Here is a 12185-nt window from a genome sequence, read left to right as displayed (position 1 = left end):
AAGTATATATTATATTATGCACAAATAGCTAAACGCATGAATATGTGAACATCAAATTCATAAAAAACATACAACCATTAATAACGTACAAAGAAACCCACTAAGGGGTGAAAAGGTCACTAAAGTGGCAAGTGCATGTGATGTAAAATTATATACTATAAAAGATAAGGTGCAGTCAATACAAGGTGGTAAGTGCTGAAGTGCTGGTGGTATTAAATGTGAATATACACAGGTACAAATATGTGACGTAAAGCAAAAAAAGCAAAGTGTTTAAAAAATATACATATAAAAAATATGTAAAAATGGTAATATATAAAATAAAAATAAAAAAGAAAGTCCAATGGTGCACAAGTGCTAGGGTGATGAAGGTTCCCCCAAAAATATAGGTGGCACGCTTTAGAGCAACAGTAAACGATAGCCCCGTGGTTACTTCAGATCAGCAAGTGGTAAACGATATCCCCGTGGTAGGCAGTGAGGTGCTCGGTGACCCCTAAGGTATATAGCACACTCACCAGAGGTACCCACCCCACACAGGGGTAAAGAGTGGGTATAAGTGGCGTTCCAGTGGTAAATCCTAATCTTCTCTATCGGTCCTGGGATGGGACATCTATGGGGTATCTGGACAGCAGCAATCCTAGGCAGAGCTGGGATCAGATGGTATCCTGGTGACGGGGATAACTGCTCCCAGTGTCCACAAGGGAACGATATTGCAGATGTCCGGATGTTGAGAAAAGGCACAATAGTGTAATATTGCTAATAATAGGTATTTATTACACTTAAAAGTAGGTTACAGGTACTCACATTTACGAAGAAACAAACAAGCAATATAAAATGGCGCGTGGAACGCAATGCGGTGAGAACGCATTGCGTTCCACGCGCCATTTTATATTGCTCGTTTGCTCGTATTGACTGCACCTTATCTTTTATAGTATATAATTTTACATCACATGCACTTGTCACTTTAGTGACCTTTTCACCCCTTAGTGGGATTCTTTGTACGTTATTAATGATTGTATGTTTTTTATGAATTTGATGTTCACATATTCATGCGTTTAGCTATTTGTGCATAATATAATATATACTTTTTTGGGCCCAGGTTCACACCTTTTACACATTTATACTCCTATATATTTTTTTTTTTTTACACATAAGATTCACCTTTTATGCATATATTAGTATATTTTATGCAGTCCTTTTAATCCCCTCTTTTTTCACCAAATTTGGGATTTTAAATTTATCTTTTCTCTACACTATTTATTTCTCTTTAAAATGGTTATACAGCATTTCTAAAAATCCATATCCACCATTGGCCCTCATTCTATTTAGGATATCAGACAGCGCCATTCCCTCTACCCCCTTTTTAAATATATATTTGAAATTTATATTTGTGGAAATAACATGGTGTGCTCAGATTTCTGCCAGTCTCACTAGTTTATCCTCGTCTCATCAGACCACAGGACATGGTTCCAGTAATCCATGTCCTCAGTCTGTTTGTCTTCAGCAAACTGTTTGCGGGTTTTCTCGTGCATCATCTTTAGAATAGGCTTCCTTTTAGGTCGACAGCCGTGTAGACCAATTAGATGCAGTGTGCAGCATATCATCTGAGCACTGATAGGCTGACCCCCCCACCCCTTCAACCTCTGCAGCAATGCTGGCAGCACTCATACCTATATTTTCCAAAGACAACCTCTAGATATGACGCTGAGCACATGCACTCAACTTCTTTGGTCGACCATGATGAGGCCTATTTTGAGTGGAACCTGTCCTGTTAAACCGCTGTATGGTCTTGGCCACCATGCTGCAGCTCAGTTTCAGGGTCTTGGCAATCTTCTTATAACCTAGGCCATCTTTTATGTAGATCAACAATTCTTTTTTTCAGATCCTCAGAGAGTTCTTTGCCATGAGGTGCCATGTTGAACTTCCAATGACCAGTATAAGAGAGTGAGAGCGATAACACCAAATTTAACACACCTGCTCCCCATCCCCACCTGAGACCTTGTAACACTAACCAGTCACATGACACCGGAGAGTGAAAATGGCTAATTGGGCCCGATTTGGACATTTTCACTTAGGGGTGTACTCACTTTTGTTGCCAGCGATTTAGACATTAATGGCTGTATGTTGAGTTATTTTGAGGGGACAGCAAATTTACACTGTTATACAAGCTGTACACTCACTACTTTACATTGTAGCAAAGTGTAATTTCTTCAGTGTTGTCACATGAAAAGATATAATAAAATATTTACAAAAATGTGAGGGGTGTACTCACTTTTGTGAGATAATGTATATGAGATGTTCCAAAAGGAATATCTGGGGGTTGTCAGTACTTCTGTCATTGCTGTCCCTAGAACCATTGTACCCAGGTAAAAATACTAAATCAGGACCAGTGGGGATCTAGAAGTGTTTTAAGTGTTCCTCATTTGTATACATTTTTGTGTGCTTGATCAGCCCCTTGGTTTCATCATAGTTAATTTACTAATTAATATGTAAGACACACTGATATTGCAATGCCCTGGTCCCCAGTCTTCTGTTCCTTTATATGAAGGTCATAGTTACACCACAGCGTCTGATTTGGAAATGTTCTCTTAGTGCTATGTGTCCTGGGCTACTATCCAGATCATCTCTAACATAATCTAGTGTTATGATACTGACCCACCTAAAGAATCAACCACTAAGCTTAGAGCTCTATCTGGCATCCATGATATCCTTGGCACACATGAATAATGAACCTTTTCATACAGACATCACTTTTTCATTCCTAACTAGATTGCCTGTTGATAAATATGAAATGTAAATCTTGAATATTATAAAACAGCGTGATTCATAAAACAGAGCTCCCACAGTTCACCATTCTGCAGCCTACAGAAGAAGATGGATGCCACTTGAACTACTGTATGATTATGGGACTCCTCTAGTGGCCCCTGCTATGTCTGCATCAGTTCTCTTGCTGGATTTACCTACATGCATCCATAAAGACCAAGCCAAACATTGTATGTGTAACATTGTGGTGCTACTCCATACTCACATTTATTTTTGTTTTCGTATATAGTAGTAGCCCTAGGTTTTTCCAAAGAATTTGTAGTACATACAGATGCCTCGAATGCTGGACTGGGTGCAGTCTTGTCACAAGTGGTCAATAGGGAAGAGCACCCCGTAGTTTTTCTCAGTAGGACTCTGACGGCTGCAGAGAGAAACTACGCTGTGGTGGAGCGGGAGTGTCTCGCCAACAAGTGGGCAAAAGACTCTCTGCGCTATTTCCTGCTGGGTCGGAAGTTTTGCTTGGTGTCCGACCATGCCCGGTTGACCTGGATGCGACAAAACAAGCAGACCAATGCCAGGGTGACAAGGTGGTTCCTGTCTCTCCAGGAATTCAATTTTGTGGTAGAGCATCGGCCCAGGAGACAGCATCAGAATGCCAATGCGCTCACCCCAATGCATTGTATGGTGTCTGATGGTGCCTCCAACACCTCCGCATTGAGGCAGAGGGGGGGGGGGATATGTGGAGGTCACCAAGGTTGGGCCCTTGATGGGTGTTACCTAGCACCAATATTTGAGCTGTGGTATATTTAAGAGAAGTATGGGGTTCACAGGAAGGCAAGGGTTAAGCTGTCTCCCACAGAGACCAGCTCTTAAAGACAGGAAGTAGTGTCAGTGGGTGTGGGGAGTAGGAGCTGGACATACACCTGGGAGACTGAGCTGGTGAAAGGTGTGTTTGTGTGCTGCATGGTGGCTGGAGACAAGCTGCTACCTGGGACTGCTTACCTGGGGTAAACCCCCACCAAAAGCTGGTGTTGTATTATATTTACCATTTATGCTGAAGTTAAGCAGACTTTTAACCACTTAAGCCCCGGAAGATTTTACCCCCTTCCTGACCAGGGCCTATTTTGCGATTCGGCACTGCGTGACTTTAACGGACAATTGCGCAGTCGTGCGACGCTGTACCCAAAGAAATTTAAAGTCTTTTTTTTCCCACAATCAGAGCTTTCTTTTGGTGGTATTTGATCACCTGTGCGATTTTTTGATCATGCGCTATAAACAAAAAAAAAAAAGAGCGTCAATTTTGCAAAAATAACAATATTTTTCACATTTTTTTATATGAAATTCCCCCCCAAAAAATGTAAAAATCAAAATTTTTTAACATTTTCGGCCAATTTGTTTTTTGCTACATATGTTTGGTAAAAAAAAAAAAAAAAAAAAAAAAAAATCGCAAAAAGCGTATTTTGATTGGTTTGTGCAAAAGTTATCGCGTTTACTAACAAAGGGAAAGATTTTTGTCATTTTTGTTGTTTTTTTTAAAGCGTAATGGCGGCGATCTGCGATTTTTTTGCGGTACTGCGACATTGCGGCGGACAGATCGGACCCTTGACTGACATTTTTGACACTTTTGGGGTTACCAGTGACATTTCTACAGTAATCAGTGCTATACATATGCACTGTTACTGTAAAATTACACTGGCAGTGAAGGGGTTAACTTTTTTTTTGAGAGGGAGGGGTTATGTGTCCCTAGGGGCGGGATTCTAACTGTGATTGGCTGTGGCTTGAGGTGTATGAACAGTGATCAACGGTCCTACATAGTAGAACCGTATGATCACCATTCATACACAGGGGAGAATGACAGGCGGCTTGTTTACATTAGCCGCCTGTCTTTCTCCCTCTGCACTGACGATCGCCGAGGGTCCACCGGTCACACGCGCGGGGGGGGTCCGTGACCACACGGGAGTGGGAGCGCGCCTCCGGGGGCGCGCGCTCGCTCCCTAGACCCTTCCAGGCTAGTGACGTAGTACTACGTCGCTGTGCCTGTGAGGGGCTGACCACTGCAGTAAATAGTCGTGCGGGGTCGGCAAGTGGTTAAGTTATGCCTGTTTCTGGACTGTTTGCTGCTGGAAGCCTTATTTCTGTTATGGAAGAAAATAAACCACTTTTTGTTTAGGTTTGCTCGGCTTGTGCACATGATCCCTTGGAGCTATCACCCCAAATATTACAATACTTAGTTTAACTAATTTCAAGAAAATTATACAACAAATAGTAGGCCATAACATCAAGTAAAGGATTGAGCTTGCAGGCCTAATATATTTGGGTACATGCATTGCCTGACAGCCCGAAAACAATTTGCCTTGAACTGTTTTAAGAAGTAAGTTGACGTTAGGAAAGGTTAAGAAGAAAAAAATAAAAAGGGGTGGGGGGAAGGAGGGGTAGGTAAAGTAGACAGGAATTTAAAAACAATGGATTTCCCAGAATGCATATAGCTTTAGAAAAATGTGTGTGATTATAGATATTGCAGGTGGTGTTTGGAAAAGGGAATGTTTAAAGTCTCCACCACTATGCTCAACCATCAGTGATAACAGAAGCACAAAGTTACACAGAAAGAATACATAATCATCTATTGTAAACAATTAATAAATTACAATTAGCCCCCAGACAGATAACTTTCTGCAGATTCGAATGCCAACCAACATGCCTAAGACTGATATCATTTAGAATGTGCATCTCATGTACTATGTCTTCTATAAGGCAGTATTGGTCTACTGTTGGTCTACCATTCCCACATAGATAGTACAGAAAATAACTGCTTTTATGATACTGCTGTAGGTAATGGTGCACAAATGCCATAAGGTACATATAGACCTTACAAAATTCTATTCTGATTATTTTCATTCATGTGAAACAGATGTTAAAAATAGGGTAGTTTTTAGTTTTGCTGTATATTATACATTTATGTTTGTACCTCGAGAATAGGACACATAATTTCTTCGGTTGTCCCTCCGAGACGTTTGCAGAACTTGTAAAATGCTTCCAGATAAGACTGGCAGAGAAAACATATCCATTAGGTTCTATACATAGCATACACCTAAGCCTAACTTGCTTTGCGCAAATATTACTTTTATTTAATATAAAAAAATGATATACTGTGTATATATGTGTATGTATGTGCAGAGGCGTAACTAGAACCTTCAGGGCCCCGGTGCAAGAAACCATAAAGGGCCCCCCGGACCCCTGGCAGCACAGTAGGGGGGACCAGGGGAGCACACAGGGGCCCAGAGACAGCAGAACAAGAGTGAACTGGATAGGAGGAGTGGCGGGGGCAGCATACAGAGGAACCAATCTCCTCCATTTTCCTCCTGCAGCTACAAAAGGAAAAAGGAGGACAGTGATTTCTCTACAAGCTGCCCCACCGCTCCTCCTATTCAGGTATACAGGGGAGCTGCATGGGCCCCCTGGAGCATGGGGCCCGGTTGCAATTGCAACCCCTGCAACCCCTGTAGTTACGCCCCTGTGTATGTGTATACAGTCCCCCTTGAACTTTGCGACCTTTTGCCACATTTTAGGCTTCAAATATCAAGATATAAAACTGTAATTTTTTGTGAAGAATCAACAACAAGTGGGACACAATCATGAAGTGGAACGAAATTTATTGGATATTTCAAACTTTGTTAACAAATAAAAAACTGAAAAATTGAGCGTGCAAAATTATTCAGCCCCTTTACTTTCTGTGCAGCAAACTTTCTCCAGAAGTTCAGTGAGGATCTTTTGTTAAATAGATTTTATTTATAGCATAAAGTGCTATTTTCTCTGCTACTCCTATAGCTCCACAAGCCCACTCACTCATGACTGAAGAAAAAGGGAATAAAGACCTTTTTTCATATTCAATATCCTATAGAACATTCTATATCCTCTTACCCAGCTGCAAGCAGCCAGGGAAGGACAATAGAGCAGGTTATTAACCTTGACTCATGCCATTCCTGAAGAGTGTCACCTAAGACAAAATAGTCACCTTGTTTAAAGCAGGAACAAACCTGAGTATAGATGATAATGCATTATTTTGCGGTTGCAGTCTATATAATTTCTTCCTATAATGAAGTGCCAAAAGTGACAAATTATATATTTATTCTGCAAAAACAAGCCATATACTCCCACTTCTTAATGGCCCTTTAATTGAGGTTTCATAAAATAGCTTCTTAGTGTGATTTGTCTTCAGTTAGCTCCCAAATCTCTCCTTTTCCCTCTAACATACATTTGTTTGGAATGAGTAGTGCACTTCAGTTGCAATCATGTGCATCTATGCTCTATGCACACTACAAACCCAATAGTCCATAGACCATCCCGGGAGCAAACAAGAAAGGGTGGCTATGTTCCTACATACAGTGGGACCATAGAGAACCAAACTTAGCCAAACTCTAAAAGGAAGTGAATAGCAATAGAAATGACTTTTTTGAGTAAGGAATGCATACTTGAATGTTTTTTAACAAGAGTTTAGTGTCACTTTAAACTTAAAGCTGTCCCTTTTTTTAAGTGCATGGCTCTGTCTGGACCACATACCCCAACCCTTAGCTCCTTGTTTACTTTACTGCTGACATTTTTACATGCTAGAACAAAATAATACGCAATCAAAGTATTTATTAATTAAACTTGTGCTCTATTTTACAGTTGTAGTTAATTTTGTTTTGTTCTTTTGTTTGTTGCATTTTAACTATTTACAGAGGGCTTAGCTGTTAAAGGGCCATACACACTATAAGATTTTCTGAATACTTTTTCCTTCAGATTTACCTTTACTATGTAGTGCAAGGGCCTGCCAGATTGCATACAAATTGAAAGTGTTTAGGTTTGACCTCATATTATATGGTTTTGGTAAGTCTAAAGGAAAAAGTCTTCAGAAAATCTTATAGTGTGAATGGCCCATAAGTATTTATATTTTTTGCTATTTTTATTGTTTATTTATGGTAGTTAACACCTTTTCTGCAATTTATTTACTATTTGTGCATTATTTCTATTAAAGATTAAGTTTATTAGCCTTATATTTTGCTCCACTGGTTCCTCCTTTCTCCATCATCAACATGATAATACATTTTTTAATTGAAACCTTTTTTGCCTATTTTTTGGAAATAAGAGAGTTTTGATGAAACCTCCCGAGCTCAAAACTCAATCCAATCCAATACATTTATAGTTGTTTTTCAATCAACTTCCTGCAGGCTAAACAAAGAAAATCTGACCGATTACTCCATTCACACTATACAGCACGGTCAGACAAATCTCTCACTGCAACTGTTGTTTTTTCACAGCAGGCTCCACCGATTGTCATAATATCATCAGGAATCAGACAAATTTCTCTCCATGTTTGGCCAGTTTTAGTTTGTGGGTTTATTTAAAAAAAAAAAGCATACATACAACAGGTTATGGGTTTGATTTACTAAAAGCAAATTGTGACTAGTCTATTTGTCTTTAGTAAATCAACTCCAATATGTGAGCCTGGACCTATAGTGTTTACTGTATATCAGTTTTCCTGTTATTTGTTTGTTGTAATACATGGTCTTCTACTGTTATATGTGGCAGAACATACCTTGTAAAGCTTGTTGCGCATAATTTCAATGTTCATCTCATCCATGTCATTTTCAGATAAGCAGTCTTGGAAAAATTCAGCTACAATTACAAAACAAACGGGTATTACGTTTAAAATCCAAAAAGATTTACTACAGCTTTTTGGTTGTACCGATCACCAAGGTGCATATGAGCTTCAAACATGGCTTAGGTCTAACTTGTGTCACATTATACAACTTGGGTCACATTTAGCTCTTTGAATACTGAAGGTAATCATACACACATGGCTGAGTACAGTATTAAAATGCACCTTAGTGGACACACTGCACAAAGGGGTATTCTTGTGTCTAGTTAAATATGACAACCTAATAATACTTGTGTTCCAAGTGTTTTAGGAACAAATTAAGATATTTTATTGAGAACTTTTTCAAAGGGGCAACCTTATTTTTCTGATCTCATGATGAATGGGAGAATTTGAACTGTTAGGTCCCCATATATTGGAATATAATGCTCATCAACCACTTGATGACCGCCCACCGCAGGCCGCCGCTCCTGGGCAAACCGACGTAGTACTATGTCGCTCGCTCAGGAAACTCTAGGAGGTGAGCACGCGCCGGCGCACCCCCGCTCGTCAGCCGGGAGCCAATGCGTGTGACAGGCGGCTTCAATGGCCGCCGGCCACTCGCAATCTCCCCCCACTGACAGAGAAGGACAGACGGCTGATGTAAACACAGCCGTCCTGCTATAGGATCACATGTCTCTGTGATGATCTAACAAGCCCAACCCCCCCACAGTTAGAATCACTCCCCTAGGCTTACATTTAACCCCCTGATCACTAATAGTATTAACCCCTTCCCTGCCAATGGCATTATTACAGTAACAGTGCATATTTTTAGCACTGATTACTGTGGTAATGTCACTGGTACACCCAAAAGTGTCAAAAATGTCAGTTAGGGGTCCAATCTGTCCGCCGCAATGTCCAAGTCCCACAAAAAATCGCAGATCACCGCCATTACTAGTAAAAAAAAAAAAAAAAAACAATAAAAAAGACATAAATCTTTCCCGTAGTTAGTAGACGCAATAACTTTTGCGCAAACCAATCAAAATGCGCCTTATTGCGATTTTCTTTTACCAAAAATATGTAGCAGAAAACAAATTGGCCTAAAATGTTAAAAAATTTAGGTTTTTAGATTTTTTTGGGAATGTTATATAGCAGAATGTGAAAAATATTGTTTTTTTTTTTTTTATTTTGTTTATATCGCAAAAAATTAAATTGCACAGGTGATCAAATACCACCATAAGAAAGCTCTATTTGTGGGAAAAAAAGGACGTCAATTTTATTTGGGTACAGCGTTGCACGACCGCGCAATTGTCCGTTAAATTAACGCAATGCCGAATCGCAAAATAGGGCCTGGGTATTAAGCAGCAAAATCTTCCGGTCCTTAGATGGTTAAGTGCCCCCCCAAAAAAATGTATTGAGCTGAATAGTTGAATATGAATGAGGAATCAACAATGTCTGCTTTGTTCCAAGCTGAAATAAATGTTGGATCCAATGGATTCAGTATCACCATTGAAGGCTGTATTCTGCCGCCTCCAGGCAGGCCCTACTTCTTAGGAATGTTTCTAAATGTGGGCCATCACTGGATATTTAGAAAGTAAATGCACATAATAAACCGCCCGATCTCTGCCCTCTAGAGCAGTGATGGCAAACCTTGGCACCCCAGATGTTTTCCCATTTCCCATCATGCTCAACTATACTGCCGAGTGCATGAGCATCATGGGAAATATAGTTCCAAAACATCTGGGGTGCCAAGGTTCGCCATCACTGCTCTAGAGCATATTTTTTTGATTGCACACAGGAGAAGATCAAGAAATTAAGAGCTTTCTGTATTTCAGCACCCCATCATCATCATTGATAATAGCCAAATATATCAAGCTAAAGACAAAAATGCCCATCATGGCTTCTTCAAGAGAATGGGCCACAATCAAAGGTCACTGGAAGTAACACGGAGCATAACTAATAAACTGACCCTGGGTAGGCCAGGAAGTAAAAACCCAAGAGTAGACGTAACAATTACGTATCCTTTAAACAAAAGGCCCCTCTTGTATGTTTCAGCTAGTGTGGGTTTGCACTAGGGTTCACAGCTACCACGGACTTCTGAATTGCAAACTTTTGCCAGAAAAGTTTGCAGGATTGTCACCAGAAAAGAAAGAATCTTTAAAGCAATGTAAAGTCCCCGGTCAGCCGAGTCACAACAGCCAATAGTTTGAAGAGATTAATAACCCAGCCATAAAAATTCTTGAGTATCAGACTTGGGCTTGCCACTTAATGGATATGAACGAATAACTATTCAATATGTAATTGCATTATTTTATATTTACCCAACTAAAAAAAGAGATGCAAAATATCTTCAAACATGGTATTTATTACTCTACAAAAAACATTAATACAAAAATATATGAGAAGTACTGTTAAGCCTCATACACACGCAACAAATTTCCGCCGACCGGTCGTCCGTCTTTTGTCCAGAGTTGTGTTTTGTTGGTTGGAATGTGCCTAGACTGCACACAAATTTTCCCGCAGGACAAAATTCTACTTCAGAAGTGATGTCATGGGTTGGTTTGCTTTCTTTGTGTTCTTTCTTCTCTGAGCATGCCCAGTCTTGCTCATAAGATTTTTCCCTGTCGAAATCTGTACTGACTGCACGAAAATCGGACGTGTTTTGACGGTGGACAAAAATTTTATAGCCTGCACACCAGGATTTTTTCGGCCGAAAAGTCGGAGTCCATTGTCGGAAGCATCATACTAACAAGCCGAAAATCGGCAGATCGGTCGTCGGACGAAAATTCCCAGCCGAATTTCGACGCGTGTGTACGAGGCTTTACTCTCTTTTTTTTCTTATACACACACATGTTAAAAAATGTGAAAAAATGTGAAAGTCTATACATCTTTCATGATTGTAAACTTTCATACCCAGAGGAGTGTCCACTATTATAGCATTGAAGAGATCTGCAGGAGTTTGAGCAATGCTGACTGCTTCCATCTGCTCAAAGCTGCCCAGGGGATGGCACTTGGGAACTAGCTCAGAAATGGGTCTTTGGTGTAAGGTCCCTGTGATCAGCAAGATGATATTGTCAATCATGTAGCTGTACCTGTAAGAACAAAAGGGAAGAGATACATACAGTGAAGACAGCACACTAGAACTGAGTGATTACCGGTCTAGTGGGAATATCCTTTTTGCTTGCTAGGGGATATATACAGTATCTCACAAAAGTGAGTACACCCCTCACATTTTTGTAAATATTTTATTATATCTTTTCATGTGACAACACTGAGGAAATTACACTTTGCTACAATGTAAAGTAGTGAGTGTAAATTTGCTGTCCCCTCAAAATAACTCAACACACAGCCATTAATGTCTAAACTGCTGATAACAAAAGTGAGTACACCCCTAAGTGCAAATGTCCAAATTGGGCCCAATTAGCCATTTTCCCTCCCCAGTGTCATGTGACTCGTTGTTACAAGGTCTCAGGTGTGAATGGGGAGCAGGTGTGTTGAATTTGGTGTTATCGCTCTCACTCTCTTATACACTGGAAGTTCAACATGGCACCTCATTGCAAAGAACTCTCTGAGGATCTGAAAAAAAGAATTGTTGCTCTACATAAAGATGGCCTAGGCTATAAGAAGATTGCCAATGCATTTCTGCAGAGGTTGAAGGGGTGGGGGGTCATAAGACGCACACTGCATCAAATTGGTCTGCATGGCTGTCATCCCAGAAGGAAGCCTCTTCTAAAGATGATGTACAAGAAAGCCCGCAAACCGTTTTCTGAAGACAAGTAGAAAGTCCACAAACCGTTTGCTGAAGACAAGT

At 40.2% G+C, this 12185-nt stretch overlaps 1 protein-coding gene across 1 annotated transcript in view; it reads right to left on the bottom strand.

Moving 5' to 3' along the window:
- ATP6V0D2 (ATPase H+ transporting V0 subunit d2) overlaps nucleotides 1–12185 on the bottom strand; it is a 47019-nt gene that overhangs the window by 14124 nt on the left and 20710 nt on the right. Inside the window, exons 3-5 of the mRNA XM_082258853.1 lie at nucleotides 11288–11466; nucleotides 8336–8415; nucleotides 5726–5803 (exon numbers count right to left, since the gene is read on the bottom strand). Of these exons, the coding sequence (XP_082114979.1) occupies nucleotides 5726–5803; nucleotides 8336–8415; nucleotides 11288–11466 (337 nt within the window). The remainder of the gene's footprint in view (nucleotides 1–5725; nucleotides 5804–8335; nucleotides 8416–11287; nucleotides 11467–12185) is intronic.

Source organism: Pelophylax lessonae (assembly GCF_965119305.1).
Source record: "Pelophylax lessonae genome assembly, chromosome: 5".
Taxonomy (NCBI): Eukaryota; Metazoa; Chordata; class Amphibia; order Anura; family Ranidae; genus Pelophylax; species Pelophylax lessonae.
The sequence above is the reverse complement of the archived record's forward strand: the minus strand, read 5'-3'. Positions and strand labels throughout refer to the sequence as shown.